This window comes from Syngnathus scovelli, chromosome 12, assembly GCF_024217435.2.
Source record: "Syngnathus scovelli strain Florida chromosome 12, RoL_Ssco_1.2, whole genome shotgun sequence".
In the NCBI taxonomy this organism is placed as follows: Eukaryota; Metazoa; Chordata; class Actinopteri; order Syngnathiformes; family Syngnathidae; genus Syngnathus; species Syngnathus scovelli.
The window spans coordinates 2,073,526-2,095,834 of record NC_090858.1 but is presented as its reverse complement, the minus strand read 5'-3'; the positions used below and the strand labels follow the sequence as shown (position 1 = coordinate 2,095,834).

The window sequence follows — 22,309 nt, the reverse complement described above, 5'->3', positions numbered from 1 at the left end:
CTTTATCCTGCAGGTGTCACTATGACACCTTGTCCACAAGACGAGGGAGGGAGGATGAAGACCAGGAGGCGGAGGAAGCCCCCCCACAGTGGGGGCGGCCCCTCCCCTCCCCGCATCCAAGTCAGCATCTCAGGCGTTCTCCATCCTCCCTCCCTGCCTCCCTCCTCCTCCTGCATGATGATGATGAGGAGGAGACGCAGCACCAGCGGGCTGAGGAGCCAGCCGCCGCCGCCGCACAAGCAGCACCCTCTCACCCACGCCGCGGCACCATGACGCCGGAATACCGCGCGGAGCCTCGCTCGGAAGAGGACGAGTGAAGCGGCAGGATGGCGGGGGGCCGCCGAGGACTTGTGGCCCCTCAGAATACTTTTTTGGAGAATATTGTCCGGCGCTCCAACGGTAAGCCCTGCAGCTTTCTCTCTCTCTCTCCGTGTGTGCTTGCCAGTGTGAATATGTGTGTGCGCGCGCGTGTGTGTTTTCTGACTGTTATTGATCCACTGAATTAATCCACCGCCAATGACTAATTACGGACTCTTTTTTTTTTAATGGTGTTTCCATGAGTAAAGTTACAGTTTAAATGATGCTGCAAATCTGGAACAACCCCCACCCAAAAAAACAACCACCACACCCTGTCAGTATGGATAATTTCAAAATCACTTCTTCGAGAAAGACAGACAGACATCCAGACAGACAGATAGATAGATAGACAGATAGGTAAATAGATACTTTATTCATCTAAATTGTCAAAATCCATCTATTTTTCCAATTGACTACAAAACCCATTTGAAGAAATTTACATTTAAACAAGTTTAGATGTTTTTTGTTCATCCCAGGTATAAGTTAATACAGTATTAAATCTAACGATGCTAATAATACTGATTTTGTACAATTAATAATACTGATTTTGTACAATTAAAGCAAAGGGGGGGAACTGATGGTAACATATTGATGGATTCCTCCAATATGATGTACATTACATAATGTATACTTGGCACAATAGCTCAATTGTATTTATTTATTTTCTAAAGTGGCATTAATATAACAGTGATTTTTCTTAACATGCGTAATAAGCAAAAGATTAACTGTAGGCATCTAAGTTGAGATGACACACAGCCTCCCACAAGACAGGGAGAAATTGATGGACCAGAAATATTACTCCCCCCTCCCCAAAAGACAAAGAATATCATCCCTTGCAAAATTTAATTAGAGCAACTTTTATATGAGAAGTTCTTGGAATTCTCTCAGGGAGCAAGATGGTTCCTTTACTCACTTCCATTAAAGCAATGTGTTTTTAATTTCTTGCATAATTACACAAGAGCGACACAAGTCTCTTGTGTGTCTTATACGAGCAGTGTTGCATATGTGTTGCACATTGTTAAACCATATGTGCAGAAGAAAGTGCTAATCGTTGGGACTCTGAAGTCGTCTGCGGTAGTTGTTAAAACGGGGTCAAGCTGCGGAGCGCCCGTGTATACCACACTGTTAAAAAAAATCCAGGCCCAATTATCGGTATGTATTTAAATATTGAAAAGGTTGAACAGGTTAGGATTGTCGCCCCCGTGCCACTTTTGCGATCAGAGAGAAAAAAAACTCAGTCTTAACATGTTAACATGGTGAATTGGTAAAGAAGAAATGACGTTCAATAATATGACCTTTGCTAACTGATGGAAAGGGTGTGAAGATAATCGTTATTCGTCCCGATTATACGTTTGTGAGGAGGTGTGAAATAGGGGGATTGTCAAAATTCACAAAAAGTGGGTGAAAATCCATCCCTTTCAAACAAAAGCCAACACGACCTTGGGCGGTCCGAGGATTAGCCGGTGCTAAATCTGGAGCTAACGGGAGCCAAGAGTGCTAATCTGAAAAGAGCGCTAGCTGCTTGGATGGATGGATGTTACAAAGTCTCTCACTCATTTGATTTTTGTTGTTGTTGTCTTCTAACATTTCATATTCATGAGTTACATTTTTTTTTCTTCAATCTTGAACTATGAGTGAACTAGTAGTCCCTTGTTACGCTTAAATAGGGCCTTGAAACACGTCCATCTAGTTATTAACAAAACAAACAATGGTTATTTGCTAACCAGTTTGGCATAGTTATTATATTGAACTTATCAACATTTCATTTAACAATATGGATTTTTTCAGTCTAAATGTTGGTCTAATTTCAAATGTCTAATTTACCATGCTAACCGTATAGCAACCTTTTGTCGAAATATCAACGATCAGATTCAACATGCTAAACCGAAAGCTACGGCTCATCACAATCTCGGGAAAACAATTGAATGAATTAATTTGAATAATTATATGTAAGTTATCTAAGTTGTTTATTATTTATGGACACTCACATTTGTTAGCATCAGCTGGATGTTATGCTAAGGCATTAGCGACCTTGTTTTGGGTTGAATTTAGTTTGTGCATGTCCCATAAGTAGTTACTTAGTCAAAAAAAAGTATTGATCAGAGTTTGAGCAGTGTTGTCAAGCCACCATTTTCAGTTTTTAGTTGTTTGTTGTCTCATCACATCCTTTTTCTTTTTGTTATTGGTCACACATTCAACCAGATGTTTGTCATATGAATCTGTTAACTCTTGTTTTTCTTTTCACAAATTTCAGTTTGGACACTGTCACATAGACAGACAGGTACTATTATCTAAACTAGCTTCTTCTTGTTTTCTTGACACTATCTACCTTATCCCCTTTCTCATCCCAGTGTATCATTTAAATGTTCTATACCAAATGTTGTTAATTTACAAAGCACTCATCAACTATTGAGATGTAAATCCTAATTTTAAATATACGTTTTAAGACAAGAGTAAGAGATTTGGATTTTCCAAGAGTAACATCCATCTGATCATTGTAAAATAACACATTGGCATGGAACATCTTGTGCATTTTATTGTGTTGTCATGTATTTCGTTGGACGTGAGCAAAGAAACGTGTGTTTTTGTGTGTGCGAGTGGCTTTATTGCTTTATATGTATACAGTATGTGGTATGAAATTGAAAATTTCCTTCCCCTGTCCATGTGTAATTTGTGTGCATACAAGGATTTTTTTTTTCTTTTTTGGTGCATCACTTGTCTATTATTTTTACACGTTATTAGCACAATCATAATTAGTAAAATTTAATAAAGAATAATTTCCTTGCAAGTTTAGTTCTTAATGTGCTTATGTCAAGTGAACTGGTTGGTAATAAAAAAATCATTTCAAAAAAAGATGAAACTAGCACATATATGCTTTAAAGCTTTTTTATCTCAGCTCCTTATCAATTAACAAGCTTTTAGAGACAGAAGTAAGCAGCAACACGAGATATTTTATATTCTCCCAAAATGTTTTTGCTAATATTCGAAGATCATACAATGACTGTTAAAGAAGTGGCAGAGCGGCACTGATTGTCTCAGGCTACTAGCATATCGACTATGAGTAAGTGTAGCTCCGAGGTGCAGCTCACCTTTTTAATATGCAAAATAGGATGCGTTTAAAGCCATAGCCCTTTTTTTATGACCTTTAAAAATTAATGACGGCAATTATTGATATTTGCTGACAAATGACAATTATCCGCGGTGATTCTTCTCCATTTAGCCTTGAAAAAAAAAATCACAGGCAAGCCTTTGTGAACTCAACTGAGGTATTTGTGTGTAGTCTAATTTGTCCGTCTTATCTCCTGGCGTCTAATGAAGCGTCATGGACGCTAATGAACATTGATCAAGTGTGTTGGGAATATTGATAACTACAGACAAGCTTTAGAACACTATGCGCAAAAAAAACATAGCTAGGATTAGCAATTAGGAAGATGAATGATTTTCCTTAATAGTTTCCCCCAATATTTGCTTTTGATTCCGTTCAAAGGCAACTATTTCCAACCTCCCCGAAATTTCTCTACGTATTGAGTAGGTACTGGCGTTAACCCCTCAAGCCTCCTTGTGCTTTTTGTATTTTTGTCCCTCTGGGCCACCAGACACCAACTTTGTACTGGGCAACGCGCAAATTGTGGACTGGCCCATCGTCTACAGCAACGACGGATTCTGCAAACTGTCGGGCTACCACAGGGCGGAGGTCATGCAGAAGAGCAGCACCTGCAGGTAGGCCGCAGCGTCGGTCAGCCGTTGGTCTTTTGGCGTCTATTCTGGTGGTACTAATTTTATCCGAGCATGATGGAGCAATTAGAGAGCGTTTTTCCGCTGTTGTTGATCGACAAAATGGAGGCCGTACGTCATCATTTCTGCTCTCCCTCAATTAAATGATTCAGAATGAGAAGTTTTTTTTTTTCCCGACATGGATACGTGTACTTGTAGACGATTTGTTCTCAGTCGTAAGACAATTCATTATACAAATTGAACATCTGTGTCTTACTCGTTATGTTTTCTATGTTGGATAGATAACATTGGTTCATTAATAGTAATGTTAGCACCAAATTGTCCCCCAAGTTACCCTGCTGGTTTGCAGCACGGTGGAAAAATCGAGCGGTGATTGTCTTCCTAGTGAAGACAAAGAGCGAACCTTAAGATGGATATCAAGGATTTCATACGTGCAGCTGAAGAAAGGAAACACTCAATTTAAAGATTGCCATTTGGAAAAAATCAGTGCGGCAATGAGGCGGAGCGTGCTGATGAAAAAAGCGAGAGAACCCCGCCTCCTTCCCACGAGGTTCTGACGACATTGAGGATCGTTTTACGCCTCCCTTTTGGGGGGCGGGACGGGGGTGCGTCGTTCGAGTGATCCAATGGAAATATTGTAAATGACAACATCTCTTAAGCCTTGGCGTAGACGCGCCCGCCGCGTGTTGACTGTAGCGTTTAACGAGTGTGCCAGTAAGCGGTAAATTAATAGGATCACATCACCATGGCTTTCCGCTGCCAGATTTGCAAATGGTGTGAGATTTCTTGTGTTTTGTCACTGCCAGCATTGCTGATTTGGACCCTCGGGGGCTCCGGCATAAGCTTCAGAACACTTGCCAGGACCAACACTGAACACACTCAATAGTGTGTGTGTGCTCAGATTTGTTTTAGGTTTATTTTTAGGTTTTTTTTTTGTTAGGAGGAACCAGGCCTAAAATGATCTCACTGTATTTCACAGATTTTTTTTTTTACACAGTTACACAATCAGTGGGTGGATTTTTAAAGTCACTGTGATACGCTATAAAAATGCTGCCGCTCTAAAAATGCTAGGTTAAAAATAATTTTGGGTTCAAAATTTGAGCTGAAATTCAAATGTCGACTGTATACCTGCAACAAAAATGAAGGAATTGACTTTGCCGTTCCAATACTTTTGGAGGGGACTGTGTGATTTAGCTGTCTTCCAGTTTTCAACACGTTCTAAGCTTTTGATGCCGGATCACTGGCGGAGCAAGAGGGGGGCCCACGGGGGCAATGGTCTCCCCGCTAAAATATGCTTGGCCAGATTGACTTTTGGGTATTTTTGCAATTTTATTTCCCCACCTGCCCCTCATTGGGAACATAACATGAATCGACATTATTTTTTGAAGAATATTTGGAATTTGTAAGTTTTTTTTTAAATGGATCCCCAAAGATATCTTTGCCCCCCCCAAGCAAAAAAAAAAAATTGTAGCCCCAGCAGTTTGACGATGAGGCTACAGTCTAAAACATTCACAGTGTGTGCAGCTACTTTTTGATGTTTTGACAAGATGACTCCGACATGAAATGCATACTCATTTCCAACATCTGAGCCTGCTTTGCCGCGGATCAAAGATTTGTGTCCGGAGTCTCTCAGGACAAACCCGGCGGGAATTCCCGACACGCGACAAGTCAGTGGCTTGTGGAATTTTTAATTGACTTTTTTTGGAAGAAAGCGGTTTCAGAAAGAGAGAGGACATTTAAAAAAACATCTGGCGCTTGTCTGAGAAGTCGGCCCGCGGCGTCAAAATGTAGCCTCATTAATTAAAATTAGCTTTAGCTTTCATTTCATAACAAATCCGCCGCGTGGTATATTTAGATCAGGGCTGACGGCGCAAAAGCGCATGCATGGTGACCCGTCCTCCAGTTAATGTATTCATTACAACAGGCAATAATCTTTGCTTTTTTTTACTCAGATGAAGACCATAAATGCTCATCTGCTCTTGCTCAATTTTTCATGCGGCAATCAGGCTCGGTACCGGCGGGTATCTGCGTTGATGAATGGCTTGTCATTTTAGGCTTTTTGGGGGAGCAATTTAAGGAGGAAAAATAAAGTTCTACAAAAAGCATGTATCCAGATGGATGGTTTGTTTTTCTTTAGGAAAAAAAAATCATGATTGTTTTCGATCTTTTGATGAATACAGAATGGTTTGCAGAAAAGGGAAAACACTTTTGTATCAGAAAACCAAAAATTGGCCATTTTAGATTTTTAGGTTTAAAATAATCTTAGAATTTTATTTGTCTCATAATCTGAAAAACAAAGAATGGTATTTTTTTTGTGGGGTTATGCTAAGATTTAATTTGTTTTGTTTTGTTATTTTGAGACAGCCAAATATTATTTTTTTTAAATTGGTTTTCCAGGTATTTTTTTAGATCATAAAATAACGATTAGCATACATAAAAAATGAAGAAATAAAGTGATAATACATCGCATTTTTTAGACTGCCTTAATATAAAAAGTACATAAAATATTCAACAAGGGAATATTTAAAACAAAAGAAACATATTAAAATATTTACTCATTCACTATTTCCTTATATTCAAATTCTCATCTTATTTTTTTTGTAGCTTCATGTACGGCGAGCTCACCGACAAAGACACGACGGAAAAAGTGCGTCTGACTTTTGAGAACTACGAGATGAACTCATTTGAAATCCTCATGTACAAGAAGAACAGTAAGTACACGGTGTTCCCCCTCATCATGCAAATGTGTTCCGGAATGTTCAAAGTGGACTCTGAACACTTTCCTCACTCGTCGATGCTGCAGTCAGTGCAAAGTCACTTACCTTGTAAGATGATTCTTGTGCTTCTAGGGACGCCCGTATGGTTCTTTGTGAAGATCGCGCCCATTCGAAATGAGCAGGAGAAGGTGGTCCTGTTCCTGTGCACCTTCAGTGACATCACCGCCTTTAAGCAACCCATCGAGGATGACTCGTCCAAAGGTAGCGTGGAGGCAACCTGAGAAGTTGGATTAAACTTCAAGTTACATTTCAAAGCATACGAGGTGGCCGATATTTCGCTATGACTTCAGAACTCCTCTCAACTTACTTCACAACAAGCAACGGTTTGGGATGATCTTGATTTTTTTCTCAAACAAGAGGCTTCAAGCTGTTAATTGCCGCTCATGCTTGAACTTTCTGTCACACAAAACAGAAAAAGAGAATTACATATTGCACTTGAAACAACCACATAACTTAAATCTGATTAGCTTAATGCTAACACGCTAATGGGGTCATAATAATCATAAATTTAATATGTAGACAACATTCACAGGCATATCTTCTTTATCCTCTGTGACGAATGACTAATACTATTATGGCTTACAGAGGAGCCGGATCAGACCTATATGTGTATATTATACTGCCCCCATGTGGCCAAGGTGAAAAGCAAAACATGACAAAAACTGGTCAATTCCCTTTTCATGTCATCACTACAATACTATAGCACTTTTTATTTTACTACTGCAATAGGTGAAAATCCGAAATGGAGATTATCGTATATCCACTTTGAGAAAAACACCGGTTCTAACAAATCACAGAAAAAAAAACATTATGGTGTTTTTATTGCCGCTACCAACTACTGAACGAGATCATACGGGCAGACTTTTATTTTTTGCATCAAAGTGTGTTTACCAGTGTACGGGAGATACTGACGCACTTTCAAATGATGAAATAAAGTGTAAAAAGAGGAATCCTGCAGGGAGATGAGAAAAGCCAGTTGATGCGAATGGAATGCAATATGACTTCAGGCGTTCGTTCATTTGCTGTGCTGCAGGTTGGGGGAAGTTTGCGAGACTGACTCGAGCTCTGACCAGCAGCCGAGGCGTCCTGCAGCAACTCCAGCCCACCGTCCACAAAGGAGAGAACGTACATAAGCACTCGCGCCTGGCTGAGGTACCTATTTATCCGTCTGTCTATAGGTGACCTTCTCCGAGGAAGGAGTCGGATTTGTAAATTTTTCTTTTTGTAAACGTCCCAGACAGTATCAAGCATCACGACTTGCATTTGTGGACAGGTGCTCCAGCTAGGCTCCGACATCCTGCCCCAGTACAAGCAGGAGACCCCCAAGACGCCCCCGCACATCATCTTACACTACTGCCTCTTTAAGACCACTTGGGACTGGGTCATCCTCATCCTGACTTTCTACACGGCTATTATGGTGCCCTACAATGTGTCCTTCAAGACCAAGCAGAACAACGTGACGTGGTTGGTGGTGGACAGCATCGTGGATGTTATCTTCCTGGTGGATATTGTGCTCAACTTCCACACCACCTTCGTGGGGCCGGCCGGCGAGGTCATCTCGGATCCCAAACTCATTCGCATGAACTACCTGAAGACCTGGTTCGTTATAGACCTGCTCTCCTGTCTGCCCTACGACGTCATCAACGCCTTTGAGAACGTTGACGAGGTGAGCGTGTGCTAAATTAGGTTTAGGTTGGATTGAGCTATGGTTGATCCAAAGTGATTTAAATAAGCAGTCATCATATTATTTCTCCACCTTTTCTTCTTTTTGTTTTGTTTGGTTTGTGAATGTCCACAAAGCTTTTTTTTTTCTGGAGCTTTCGCATTTGGATTTTCAGATAATTGGCACATTATAATTGGGGAGAAGAAGCTTTTCCATTATTCAACAGACGCACAGTGCTGTGTCATCCGTGGCCTCCAACCATTAAAACCTCAAGGCGGCCGACGGAAACAATGCATTGTGGGTAACGGCAACTGCTAACTTCAGCTCTTTTGACAATTACATGACGTCTGCAATTGATTTTCCGGTGCAACTTTAACGCGACATAAAGTTATACCATGATTTAGGATTATTCCGAGCCGGGTCGAAGAAGAAAATAAATTATTCAGTCAAAGTGACAGAATTGTACCCGATTGGACGATGCCTGTTGGAGCAGAAAGGGGTCGTCCACATTAGTGGTGATTTTTTGTAATGGCGGCGGAATTGTTGATACGGCTCTTGTGTGTCATTTTTCTAGTTGACACATCACACATATACAGCACACACACACACCATGATTGAATAGCGCTATAGGGTTCTGAACTTTTCATTATACCAATGCATCAACTGTGTGTGTTTCCATGTTGTGTGTGCATGTGTGTGTTGTAAAATGCAGTGCTAGGCATTTAGCATTGCTATACGTATGTGCGCCGGCCCTCAGGGGTGTTATCAGACACCCTAAAGGGAGCTCCATGTGTGTGTGTGAATGCATGTGCGGCATTTTGAGTGGTCGGTCTCATGTTTCCGAGCTTCAGTATCACGGATGCTGACGTGTTTAAGCATCAGGAGAACATGAGCGGTCACTTGGGGGTCGTCCACACGTAACTGGACACAATGCAGTTGCTATGCAGGATCTAATGGAAAGCAAAACAGCTAAATTATTATGAAATGCACTAATATAATAATTCATTATAATTCATTATAATCATAATGATTTCACATTTTGTTGGCCCTAGATAAAAAGAACAAAATATTACAATATTATTGGAAATAAAGGAAAATAATTCACACATATTACATCAATAATAAAAATAAGAATAAAAGTACTTATTTTAAAAATAGATGGGAAAAATAAACCTGGCAAATTAAAAAAAACAACAACAAAATATTCGAAAAAAAATAAAGATTTTGAATATATTACAGCAAACAGAAATGACAAACATATTACATGAAGTACCAAATTCAACTCAATTTTATTAATGAGACACAAGTATTAATAAAGACGGGACATACCGGTAAATCAAATAAAAATTTTACAGTTGTCTTGACAATCATTCCAAATGAAAATTGTCTTAAAATTGCACCAACTATACAAACCATACATAAATCACAAATTAAAAATCTATTTTCATGACGCTACTCTAACATGCAGTGTAATAATTCAACAGGGATAAAGTAACCCATCCATTTTAATCATCACGACAATCTTTGGTGCCATGCCAAATGTTGTTGACCGGTCAGTCACAATTGCAAATTCAGAGATATCACATTGATGAACATGCTGCTTTCGAGGTCAGCTTCTTCTCCACAATCTCTGAGGGGTCATTCTGCGCCTCCTAAATTGCTCCTGAGTTGGACGGTGATCCGCCGTCCAGTCGTGAGCCTTAATGATCCGCATGAATAACTGTGATGGCCTCCAAACAGGCAATTTGGTTATTCTTGGCCTTATCATTGTGTTGCTTTTGTTAATGTTTGTCATGTTTTTATTCATCACTTGTTGTGTATTCATTTTTCTTTTGTCTTCTTTTTCACCCCCCACTTCCCTTTTTTTGTTATTTGCATGCCCCCCTCCTCCCCTCACCCCCTAATTTGCTCTTGGCCTGTTTGCATGCACGGGACGTGACGTGGGAAGAATTGGAACCGGCGAGCTGTCACTCAAGTAGGCTTCTCTTTGATGAGAATATGATAATGAACAAGTTGGTCTTTTACTTGTTTTACACACACACGCACACACACACACACCGTAGACCTTGCAATGTCACTTGTCAGATTGCGCAACAGTTCTGAATTCAAATGACTGGACCACGCTGCTTAGTCACATAGTTAAAAAAAAAATCTCCGCTACACCTAAAGAGAGTTCTTTGTTCCAAGGACAAAATTAAAAATGCGTGAAGAAGTAAACAGATGTCTGATCTGGCAGCCCAGAGCTCGCAAAGGGTCCCTGCTGACGACGTTGAAAACAAATAACATTTTTTTTCATTCTCAAATGGCTGCGTGGTGTCCCACAGCAGCAGGACACCGAAACTTTAAAGCAAACATTGCATCAGCTTCACGCTGCGACGCATTTATGACCAACACAGCAAATATTCGAACATTTCCAACAAACATTTGGGAATATGTCTAATTTCTATCAAAGCCACTTTTATTAGCAAGTAGCATTACGCTAAGTATGATCACGAATCACATGGTGCGGTTGACGGGACTCATCGTGCTTGCAAGAGGAGAACGTAGACAAGCACCCAAGGGCAATTTGAAGTCTTCCATAAAGCCAATGTACGTTTTTAGAGGTAACCAGACGAGTGAGAAATGCAAATTCTAGACCCAGGCAGACGTGCTAGCCACTATTTCATCAAATCCGATTATTTTCCATCATTTCCTTTGGGAGGGAAATGTTTTCCAAATCAGTTCTGTCATCTGGTATAATAGAATTTTTGCTCCTCTGAGTGATTTTCTTTTTGAGAGGGCGATGTGTCCGTCAGAAGCCAAATAGATCGGATCAGGTAACGGGCCAGCGCAGCAGTCGTACGGGCTGGGCTGCACACCGCCAAGCATTAGCCCGATCGATACGCCTCTCTCTCTCTTATACAGACACACACTCGGATAGTCAAGTGTGGGCAATGAGTCTCTGATGCTGTGCGGGCATTGTGCGTGTCCGTTTGAATCACTGGTGGTGGTGGGTGTTTGGACAAATCGCTGAGTCGACATTGCGGTCCAAGCTGTAAATTTTTCGCATGGTTTTTTTAATTGAATCACTTTCGTAATACACACAGACAGTGTGTGTGTGTGTGTGTGTGTGTGGCTATCTAAGCATTAGCATAGCCATTCATGTTTGCGGTTATCTATTAACACAATGTGACGTCTATTACGCTGTAAGTGTCAGAGCCTGTCGTTTGAAAGGAATGTGATATAGTAATTTATGTGGCAGGATGAAGAGGCTTGGAATACAATGTGGAACCTCCAAGGGGGAAAAAAAAAAAACACTTTAATATCCTACTAGGGCTTGGTGATATCTATGTTACATAGAATTTTTGTCCGTTTTTTCTCCTTGGCTATAATAAAAGTTACATTGATATTAATCAAAACAAGTATTGATTTGGTTTTATTGCTTTTATATTTATAAAGTGCTATTTTTTTATATTATAGAAACATTACAAACATTATTTGGGGGAGAGCTGGCTGGAACAGATTAATAGCATTCCCACTCATTTAAATAGGGAACAACGATTTGACCGCTGTAGATGGTTAGCTTAGCTTATTTTAGCATGATGAAATGCATTTGTGTGTTGCGGGTACAACTTTTCAAGATTAACAAATGTTTTCTTTTCCGTTTGTCTCCGGCCGCAGGGTATTAGCAGCTTGTTCAGCTCCCTGAAGGTGGTGCGGCTCTTGCGTCTGGGCCGAGTGGCCCGCAAACTGGACCACTACATCGAGTACGGCGCCGCCGTGCTGGTTCTGCTGGTGTGCGTGTTTGGTCTGGCCGCTCACTGGTTGGCCTGCATTTGGTACGTACGTACATCCAGTACGTTTAATCATCCCCTCAGACCAAGACCACCCATTCAGTTAATTATGTACTAATCAGAGGCTGCGTTTTCCCCTACGTAGTTTGTTTCAGTGTCTTACACATACATTTTTACCCTGTCAAAAATTCTAGAGGTATATTTTTTTTCCTCCAAATTAATGACCGATATAATTCTTTATTTTGACAATGTATATATATTTTTTGGACGTAATTTCATCAGTCAACTATTAAATGAATCAATTATAAGAGAAATTAAAGTGCAACAGTCTCTTTATAGGTATATATTTTTTTCTCCAAATTAATGACCGATATAATGCACTGAGCATGGCTTGCTTTATTTTGAAAATGTTTTTATTTTATTTTATTATATTTTTTTGCCGCAATTTCATCAGTCAACTATTAAATAAATCTCTTATAAGAGAAATTAAATTGCAAAAATAAAAAAGGACGTTTGATCATTCTAATGCTCAGTGGGCTGGATTAAAGAAGTTGGCAATGCTCTTTAGTTGACATGCAATAATTCCTTTGGGCCGAGTGTACCTAATAAAATGTCACAACGCATGAATCCCCGCCCCGGTAAAAATAGCTGCTGTGCGGATTCCCACAGTGCGATGGTTGCTATGGTCGCACCGCAAGCTCATGAAAAAAAATAAAAAGGTTAACTGCCTTTACCTTGGATGACAGCGACGTTGTCACTTGAAATCTCTTTTCAGTTTCGCCTGTTTTCTTTTATGGCGCATCCTCGGGGTTTGTCAGTGTGTGAAACTAAAAATGAAATAAGACTTGATAGAAGTGCTGCATCATCACTTTTTAGCCATCTAGCTTTCTCAATTTACAGATGATTGAACTTCCAAAACGTGTGACCGAGACTTCATTTCCACTAACACCCAGGCTAAACTTGTCAATTAAACGAGATCAATTCATTAAAAGTGATCAATAGGTTAATTAATTAACCCAACTTTTGCAATCGACGGCAGGTACAGCATCGGCGACTACGAAGTGATCGACGAGGAGACCAACATCGCCCGCATGGACAGCTGGTTGTACATCCTGGCCGAGGCGGTGGGCAGGCCTTACCGCTTCAACGCCAGCGGTTCGGGCAAGTGGGAGGGCGGCCCCAACAAGGACTCGGTCTACATCACCTCGCTCTACTTTACCATGACCAGCCTGACCAGCATCGGCTTCGGCAACATTGCGCCCACCACGGATGGAGAGAAGATCTTCGCCGTGGCCATGATGATGATCGGATGTGAGTCTAACGTTTTGCTTGTCGGTCCTATTTAGGAATCCTGAGATTTGTTCGAACTAGGTTTTGGGTTTGAAGACAAATGTTCAAATGAGGGTGTCAAGCCTGAAAATTGTATTTGCACTTGGTGTCTTCCTTCAAATGCAAACAAGCAGCGATCCTTTGAATACAGCCTGGTGTCTGTCGACATGTGACAGTTGGCCTTTAGCGTCTGTGTTATTCTTGCCTTCATCGGGCTCATTAGCTCCAGTCGGCCCCGCTGCTGAATTATTAAGATGTGCCGATCGTGATGCATGGCTCGCCTCTCATAAAAACGTCTCGTAAAAAATAATACCAGCAAGAAGGCATAGTGCAGGCTGGAGAGAAGCGTTTGGAGATAATATGGACGGTTTTACGCTGAGCGCAGCTACACTGAAGGGGGATAAATCTAGACAAATGCTTTTGATGGGATGCGAAGAAATACTAAAATGATTATGGCTCTCGGTGCATACATCCACCAAGGACGAACAATCTTAATTTAGATGGAGCACCTTCCTCGTATGCCTGAAAGTTGTCATTAAGATGATTGATTCATGTCTGGAATCCGAAGAAAAATGTATTCTTTAGTTGAGGCTTCATGACAAAATTGTTGAAAAGTTAATATCATGCCAAGTTATCTGAGGAGAAACAAAATTGTCCGAAAGGATATGCCCGTTAAAATAAATATGAAATAAGTTTGTCATTTAGAAATATTTCAAATCTTGGACACAGTTGAACAAATCAGGCAGATTTCTACCATATTATTTTTTTATGTCAAAATGATTGGTAAATTCATGAAATTCATTATGCAGAAAATTTGAGGGAAAATAGGAAAAATTTTAATGAAAAAAAACGTGTGAAATAGTACTTAGTATGAGCGCTCCCTCTAGTGGTATGCGAATGAAGCACTGCCTGACAACAGTTCAATTGTATTTAACTTTTAGGTTCAGAACATTTGCATTTAAGATAAAAAAAAACAATACTTTGGTTTTCATCTTTTACATACTTGCAAATTTTCTTTACCATTTATGCACAATACATTTTCATTGACTCGTCATTTAGCTACGTTTTTAATTTTCCTCAGTGTTAATCCGTTAATTGGGCCTAATGTTACTTCAAATATGTTTTTAATGTACTTTGTTACGTTTTCAATGAACACTTAGGCCTACGATCTACTTTTGCACTTTTTATGAGGTGGTAAATGGTTTCAAAAGTTTGGTTTAGTGCTTTGCTTTCATATTGGAAACTTTTCCATCTCAGTTTGAGACCTCCGACATCTTGCCACTTTCCTTGAAACGATGGCTTATGTTAAAAGTCTTAACTGCCAGGAGTGTGTCGAATTTTTTTTCCCAGCATAGTGTCGTGATGCCATTTACGCGTGACCGCGTTAGCCCATCAAGCCATCACACCTCTGCCGACAAGAGGCCGATTATCCCCCCCTCCCCCTCCCATCCTCGTCGAAATAGTTTCAACCGAAATCATGCCATTCATGCATCCTTGGGCCCCGTGACTATGTGCATGTCGTTGCAATTAGACTTGTCGTCCGTTTGTGCTTGGCTATAAAATATGGATGCCCTGATACTGTTCTATTTTTAACATCTACGCTGGATACCGGTGCTGCCAGCAGAAGATCACAGCGCGAAGAGGGGATCGGTGCGGGGGGGGGGGAAAGGAAGACGAGGAAGCGAGGTAGAAGGGGAGTGCTATGTATATGTCTTGTTGCCATGGCAACTCTTGGTTTGGGGCTGACAACTAACTGTCTTCAAATGACTTCATAAGATCCGCATTGTTAGCATCTTCTTCCAAGTCCAACCTTGTAAACATCTTGTTATCTTTGTTTCGTCGATATGCCGGAGGGTTTATATGACCTGCTCCATCTTCAACCAAGTATAAAAGGCGCTTGGCTTATGACCTAGTTGGTTTTGCGAGGTTAAAATCGGGGCGGAATAAAGTTTGGATGCTCGGATTGGTGACATATTTGCCGTTTTGCATTGGAAAAAGTCAAAATTCTCCTAAATTCAGCATTACATTAAAAATATTTTCCAATTTCTATAGCTCTCTTTGAAATCAAACTGACGAAACAATTCACAACAGCTGCATCTGAACAATTTGTAAAATAAAAAATACAAACAGATGAAAAGACAGTCAAAAGTTTGAAACTTTAAAGCAATTCATTTTGCCCCGCGAGATAATACAAGACTCCTTTTCGCTTCCCTTTGTCTTTCCAAAGTACGAGACGCGATGTCGGATAACACGAATGAGCGTCGAAGGTCATCCTCGGGGGGGTTTTGGAGTACTTTTTAATTAGCGATATTGTGTTGATCGCACTTTTGATTGCACGACGCCAACAAACACAACGCAGGTTACTGTCATCAGCATCAGAGGATAATTGAAATGTGCGGCTGGCGTGCCTCCTCGCCGACCCTCGTCGGAGAAGGGCTAATTAGGCCTTCACGCACACACGCATGCCGCTTTGAAAAGATGCCAGCCAGCTGTTGGAGATGCTTCAACAACCCAGCTGCCCTCCACGTCTCCATTTCGTTTCTCACCAACTCACCCGAATTGCCGTGTGAGCGGTAAAATGTTTAACCCCCGTGTTAGGTTAAATTTATGATTCCCTAAAAAAGAATGACTTCCTTCAACTTTTCCACAGCTCTCTTGTACGCTACCATCTTCGGTAACGTGACCACCATCTTCCAGCAAATGTACGCAAACACCAACCGCTACCATGAGATGCTCAACAGCGTGAGGGACTTCCTCAAGCTCTACCAGGTTCCCAAGGGACTGAGCGAAAGGGTTATGGACTACATCGCGTCTACCTGGTCCATGTCGCGGGGTATCGACACCGAAAAGGTACGCACGGGCGGATCTTGATGAATGTGTTGAGCTATCGTCATAAGCTAAGCCCAATAATTAAAATATTGGACTTGGGTATTTTCCGTCTAAGAAATGCACATTGGGTGGTTTAATGCCACCCAAACAAAACGCATTTATTCATCGTCGCCCGTGAGGATGCCACGACGTGAGACTCTAAAAATGGCGCCTAATCCATCCGTGACATTCATCTTCAAAGAGATTAGTTTGAAAGGCAGAACGCCCATTGGAACAATACGGCCAGCAGGTGTTTACAGTCCCGCCGAGCAATTTAGTGTTGTTGTTGTTATCGAGATAATCCCCTTTTGTGTGTTTTGATTATGTCACGCATTGGATTATATCATTTTGAGAAATCGATATTGTCGCCTAGCTGTTATAATCCGGTTGATTTTTTTTTTTTGTTGCCGTTCAGGTGCTGCAGATTTGTCCAAAAGACATGCGAGCAGACATTTGCGTCCATCTCAACCGGAAGGTCTTCAAAGAGCACCCGGCCTTCAGACTGGCAAGCGATGGATGTTTGCGGGCACTGGCTATGGAATTCCAGACAATTCACTGCGCGCCCGGCGACCTCATCTACCACGCGGGCGAGAGTGTGGACAGTCTCTGCTTCGTAGTATCGGGGTCATTGGAAGTCATCCAGGATGACGAGGTCGTGGCCATACTGGGTGAGTTTGGCTTTTTCAACTGGACATATTAGTGGAAATTGAAAATTCACTTTGGATAAACACAGAGGACTTCTTTTAAGAGAACCGGAGGTCAAAACAGATAAACCACAAATGTCCCCATCGTGGGACTAATAATGTTTATCTCAAAGCGATTCAATCGATGATTTGCAAGAACACCAGAAGCCCTTTAGTCGTATTTCCAAAACTTTGTTCCTTATTCTGCCCTACCAGCACCTTTTTTTAAAAATGTTCCCGACTACTTTGAAAGGCCAGCAGCTTGTTGTTTTCTGAGTCATAAACTTGCACTTTAGTCAGCACACATGGTTTGTTGGCAGTTTGAAGACACTTTGTTCTTTAGTTCTCGATCCTGGAGGTGTTATTTGGATCGCCACCAACTGTCCAAATCAAACCACATACCTGAATCGAGACAAGGGAACTGTTTTGAAATAAAATTGTCTCCTTTAAATCCCAGTAATATGTTAGCAGCTTACAACTTGATCGATTGTTTCACCACATGATTGATTGAGCCGATACGCTCGGTGGATCCGTTCAAAACGTCCTGCCGTCGCATGTTTCTAATAAGCTTTCTTGAAAAAGTCAATGCGGACCCCACGGGCCCAGCCTCCAGCGATAAACAAGTTACACCCGTGGATCAAAATCTCATTAGCCTAATGGTGCTGCAGAACGCACACAGAACAGAAGATAACGAAGCCCCGCAAGGATGTGGACAAGATCTCATCCCTAGGGTAGGGGGGAAAAAAAAAGAGATGCCGAGCAGATCCAACCTGCCAACTTTATGGTGGGGGAGAACAGACCTCTTGTTTGGTTGCTTAGTCAAGCGGAATCTCTGTTGAGATTTGTATTGTCATGGATATTTATTGGAAATGGAGTGTGACCGAATGAATTTTGAGAAGACACAGTCGGTAGGCAAGAAGAGCACAACAAAAGCTACCATATTATGATAACAGCGGTAAATATTGAGGTTAGTGAGGAACGAGGAAACAGACAGCAGTTCAGAATCGAGGAATCTGTTTGCCCTATCTGGATGAACAAAGGTTTAAAAAAAACCCTAGAGAGGACGTCAGGTGACGAATTGGAAATAGGACGAGACAGGATACAGGAAGCAAAGGACAAGACAGGACGAAGCAGAGCACGACAGTGGAAGTGATCCAGGCGTGTGTTGGAATTGGCGAGACAGAGCCAAACACTCCTTTAAAGAATGCTAGTGCAAATAAAAGAAAAGCCCAGGAGCGTAATCCTACGAGCGGTGTAAAGCAATTAGACGGTGGCTCTTGTAGCGAGAGACAAAATCCCATAAGCGTGTCTCTGAGGAGACAAAATATCCAGCTTGAACGTCTTTCTTCCTTTGCCTCGCAGGCAAGGGGGACGTCTTCGGGGACGTCTTCTGGAAGGAGGTGACGCTGGCTCAAGCTTGCGCCAATGTACGCGCTCTGACGTACTGCGACCTCCATGTCATCAAGCGCGACGCGCTGCAGAAAGTGCTCGAGTTCTACACGGCCTTCTCTAATCACTTCTCCCGCAATCTGCTGCTCACTTACAACCTGCGCAAGAGGGTGAGTGACGTTACCCTCCCGCACCCAACATCACGCACCGTCCACGACACCGAAACGAGTTCCGCCGCGTGCAGACGGACAGCGACTGTAAATTGGCTCCGTATATTAAAGCCTCCTCCCCATCCTTCAAGTCTGAATTGAACAAGCGCAGTTGTGACCAATCATTACCTCATTCATATTAAGGTCACCCTGCCCAAGAGAGAGCGAGGCTGAGATTGAATTGCCGGCCTATGAAGAGGCAATCTCATCTGAGGCACTGAAATAACGCTTGGCCAACAGCGGGAGGGGGCAGGGGGGGTTTTGTTGAGCCGCCGCTGCCGCGCCCTGCTGGGAAATCCTGAGGTGGATTGAATAACTGCTCACCGAGGTTGTATTGGCCACCGATGACATCCTGAGCCCCCGATACGCTTGTTGGTCGAGTGAGACTTGACAAGAAAAATGGTTGTGGTTCACTGCTTTCGGTCCATTCGGGTTCATGTTCAGCATGTTGGCACGCGCACAGAAACCTTCAGCTTTGTCAAAACGCTGGAACTTTGCCCGTGTTGATCTTGTGCCAAATGACCTCAAGGAAAACGCGGTTCTCTATGTCTTAAAGGGGACGTAGTGTGGAAAAATTGACTTTTTAATAGCCTGGATGGAAATAGTTGGGTCTCTGGCGCGCCCCTCTACCCATCACAATCTAATATCGACTCATGCCTAGTCCCTTATTTATTAGCATGAGAATAGACGGCAAAACTCAAAACTAATTGTAACTTCAGCCTGAATATATTTTATACATCACACCTGATGCCAAAGTGAATGCAGATGCCTCTGATGCTGTAATGACCCCTAAATCAAAGCGGGCTAAATTCTTTTTTAGATGGTCTTCCGAAAAATCAGCGACGTGAAACGAGAAGAAGAGGAGCGGCAGAGGCGGAAAAACGAGGCCCCGCTGAACTTGCCGCCCGACCACCCGGTGCGCAAACTCTTCCAGCGCTTCCGGCAGCAGCGGGAGGCTCGCACGGCCACGGACAAGCCCAGCGAAGACAACGACGTCGAGAAGGGGCCGGTGTACGTGGACGTCCCCAAGACCGCCATCATCACCACTACCAGCATTGTGACGGTAACAGAAAGCCCGGCGACGCCTTCGTCGTCCGCGCACGAGGCGTCGCACGCGCCCCCCGGCTGCAGCCCTTCGGACAAGGTGAAGCTACAGGTGCCGCCTCCCGCCTCCTTGGTGGGCGGTCGGGCCGCCGAGCCGGGGAAAATCAAAGGCTGGGGACGCTTTAAGGAGTCCATAGCGAAGCCGGACAACTGGAAAACCGTGTCCAAATCTGAATCCATGGAGACATTACCGGAGCGGACCAAGGGCCACGAGTCGCAGCTGTCCCTAAAGAAGACGGACTCGTGCGACAGCGGCATCACCAAAAGCGACCTGCGCCTCGACAAAGTCAGCGACTTCCGCCTAACGCCGCAGGACCGCAGTCCCGTGCAGCCGCCCGAAACCAGACGTTCCTTCTACCCTATCCCTGAGCAGACCCTCCAAGCCTCGCTTCAAGAACTCAAGCTGGAGCTCAAGGACGACCTGAAGAACCTCAACGTACGAATGTCGGGCCTGGAGGCTCAGCTCGCCGAAGCTCTGCAGCTCCTGAAAGCCAGGACGCCCATCACAGGCTCCCCGCAAGGTCTTTTTGACATTTCCAGACCCGCCTCGCCTGAAGCCGACAAGGAGGACATCTTTTCTTGAGCACTAGAGGGACATTTTACTCTCAATTTAGCTGCAATCCGGTAATGGCCGCATTACTACGGGGATAGCTGAGTCTGCACTGGCATAGGGGGGTTGCCTTTTAGATTAGGCATCTGGGCGTAGTCTTGTAAAGACACGCAGGCCTCCAGCGCAGGAACGCCAATGCCACGGCCGAGATACGAAGGCGGAAACCTAGCACGGGTAAACCTGAACGGCTTTTTATATGTAGATACCGAGCACGGCGCTCGAATCGTTTGAGAGCTTGGAAGTAAAACGGCATGACCCAACGTTGTACGCTTGTACGATTCCTTGCATGTCACATCAAGTATAAACCTTTTCACCATGAGGTCACATGTACCACCGGGTGGCAAAAGCTCACGTTTTCTCAAAGTTAACATGACGAAGGAAGAGTGATTGTGAAAACAGGGTAAATGGCTCCGATGATAACTTTAGCCTTCTTTCGACCGGTGTGGTTTGAATATGCGTAGTGTCGATTGAAAAGACGATCTTTAGTGAGGTTAACGGATTGGAAGGGCGACAGACGTAATTTAAATTTTGACGGGCTGATTAACTGACTAGCAGGCTAGCCATTAGGTTTTGCCAAATTACTCAAAGATAACATTTTATGGATATCTATAAGAAAATGTCTTCCACTAACTCGATGATCGAGGTCGTTCCCAGTTAAGAATCCGTTCGGGATTTGCTAGCGTAGCAACCATTATGACATCAACTGGATTTATCCTCCTTAACCACAGATTGCGTTTGATTAATATCTAATTTTTAAAGGAAATCAGTTAGGGCATGTCAGTGGTTACCAATCATTTCTCCGCCACCCGGAAGTACCGGGGGGGCCTATCGGGACCTATTGTTTACAAACGTGAAGCGGTACTCCACGTGCCTCGACGGGTTTGATTAAGCGAGGTTGTTTGCGTGATTAGAGGACTGTCGAGACTTTCGCCCTTCGCGCTTGATGTACACATTTTATTACGGCGGCGAGCAGCAGTTGTTGTGATTAAGAGTTTCAGAGGGAAAGATGCTTAATGATAAATGGAACGTGGTTCTGAACGTGTGGTGGGTGTTAAGATCCCACTGGAACACTACGAGAACCACATACAGAACTTAATTTCACATAGCATGAACACCATGCATAATCAGACAGATTTATATATTACTATATATTATTTCCACTATGAATCTTAGTGCAGGATACAAATGTTCTTATAGAGTGTGAGGTGGGGGAGATGCATTTTTGGGGAGAAACATAATATATTTCTATTTTGTGCCACTGGTTTGCATGCAGGCTTTGTTCAAAAAAAAAAAAAAAACTTCTTGTGGGATAAGTTGAATTATTCCTGAGGTTAATACCAAATATGTTTGCAATGCAGTTGACCTCTTTTTGGTGGGTTCTATTGTAATGTTATATAGGAAGAAATCAGGTTAATAATCATTTGCAATTTGAGGATGACAACAGCAACAAAAACAACAACAGTAAACAACACACCAAGAAATGAACTTGACTATGCGGTAAATCATCTCCACACAAAGTATTTTTTTTTTATTCTCCCAAATATACACAACCACTGTAAATGAAAATTATTTTGTATGAGGATTTTATGATTAAAAATAAAAATGTCCCTGTAACGAATGGTATTTTCTTCAGACAGAGACTGTCCACCTAAATAAAAATCATGTCTACATATAAACTAGCGTATGTGCTCTCTTTCAAGTCCTTATTTATATTTTATATTTATTTTGAAGTTGAATGAAAAGGTGAAATAGACGGGAATTAATGTGGAAAAACACTTTTTGAACTTTCAGGAACATTTCTCCTCACGAATG

At 42.3% G+C, this 22,309-nt stretch overlaps 2 protein-coding genes across 3 annotated transcripts in view; one reads left to right on the top strand and one right to left on the bottom strand.

Annotated features, from left to right (window-relative positions):
- Position 1: 1 nt before the first annotated feature.
- On the top strand, positions 2-22,173 carry kcnh1a (potassium voltage-gated channel, subfamily H (eag-related), member 1a). Of its 2 annotated transcripts, XM_049735912.2 has the most exons (13): positions 2-399; positions 2,612-2,638; positions 3,954-4,077; positions 6,697-6,803; positions 6,942-7,070; positions 7,903-8,021; positions 8,143-8,535; positions 12,193-12,350; positions 13,345-13,616; positions 16,285-16,484; positions 16,918-17,170; positions 18,548-18,744; positions 19,604-22,173. In XM_049735912.2, exons 1-13 carry the CDS (start codon positions 327-329, stop codon positions 20,468-20,470), a joined length of 2,919 nt encoding a protein of 972 aa, XP_049591869.1. In that variant the 5' UTR covers positions 2-326; the 3' UTR covers positions 20,471-22,173. The 2 variants fall into 2 exon arrangements, with proteins under 2 accessions (XP_049591869.1, XP_049591870.1); XM_049735913.2 differs by lacking the exon at positions 2,612-2,638 and having other exon boundaries at positions 112-399.
- hhat (hedgehog acyltransferase) overlaps positions 710-22,309 on the bottom strand; it is a 34,606-nt gene continuing 13,006 nt past the window's right edge. Inside the window, exons 13-14 of the transcript XR_007485065.2 lie at positions 7,177-7,265; positions 710-7,086 (exon numbers count right to left, since the gene is read on the bottom strand). The gene's annotated coding sequence lies outside the window, so the exon portion shown is untranslated. The remainder of the gene's footprint in view (positions 7,087-7,176; positions 7,266-22,309) is intronic.

Bases quoted from the DNA above. Each gene is read 5' to 3' on its own strand.
- kcnh1a (XM_049735912.2), top strand. From the start codon at position 327: ATGGCGGGGGGCCGCCGAGGACTTGTGGCCCCTCAGAATACTTTTTTG. The intron at 8,536-12,192 runs GTGAGCGTGTGC...CTCCGGCCGCAG, and splicing joins CCTTTGAGAACGTTGACGAG to GGTATTAGCAGCTTGTTCAG. The intron at 16,485-16,917 runs GTACGCACGGGC...GTTGCCGTTCAG, and splicing joins GGGGTATCGACACCGAAAAG to GTGCTGCAGATTTGTCCAAA.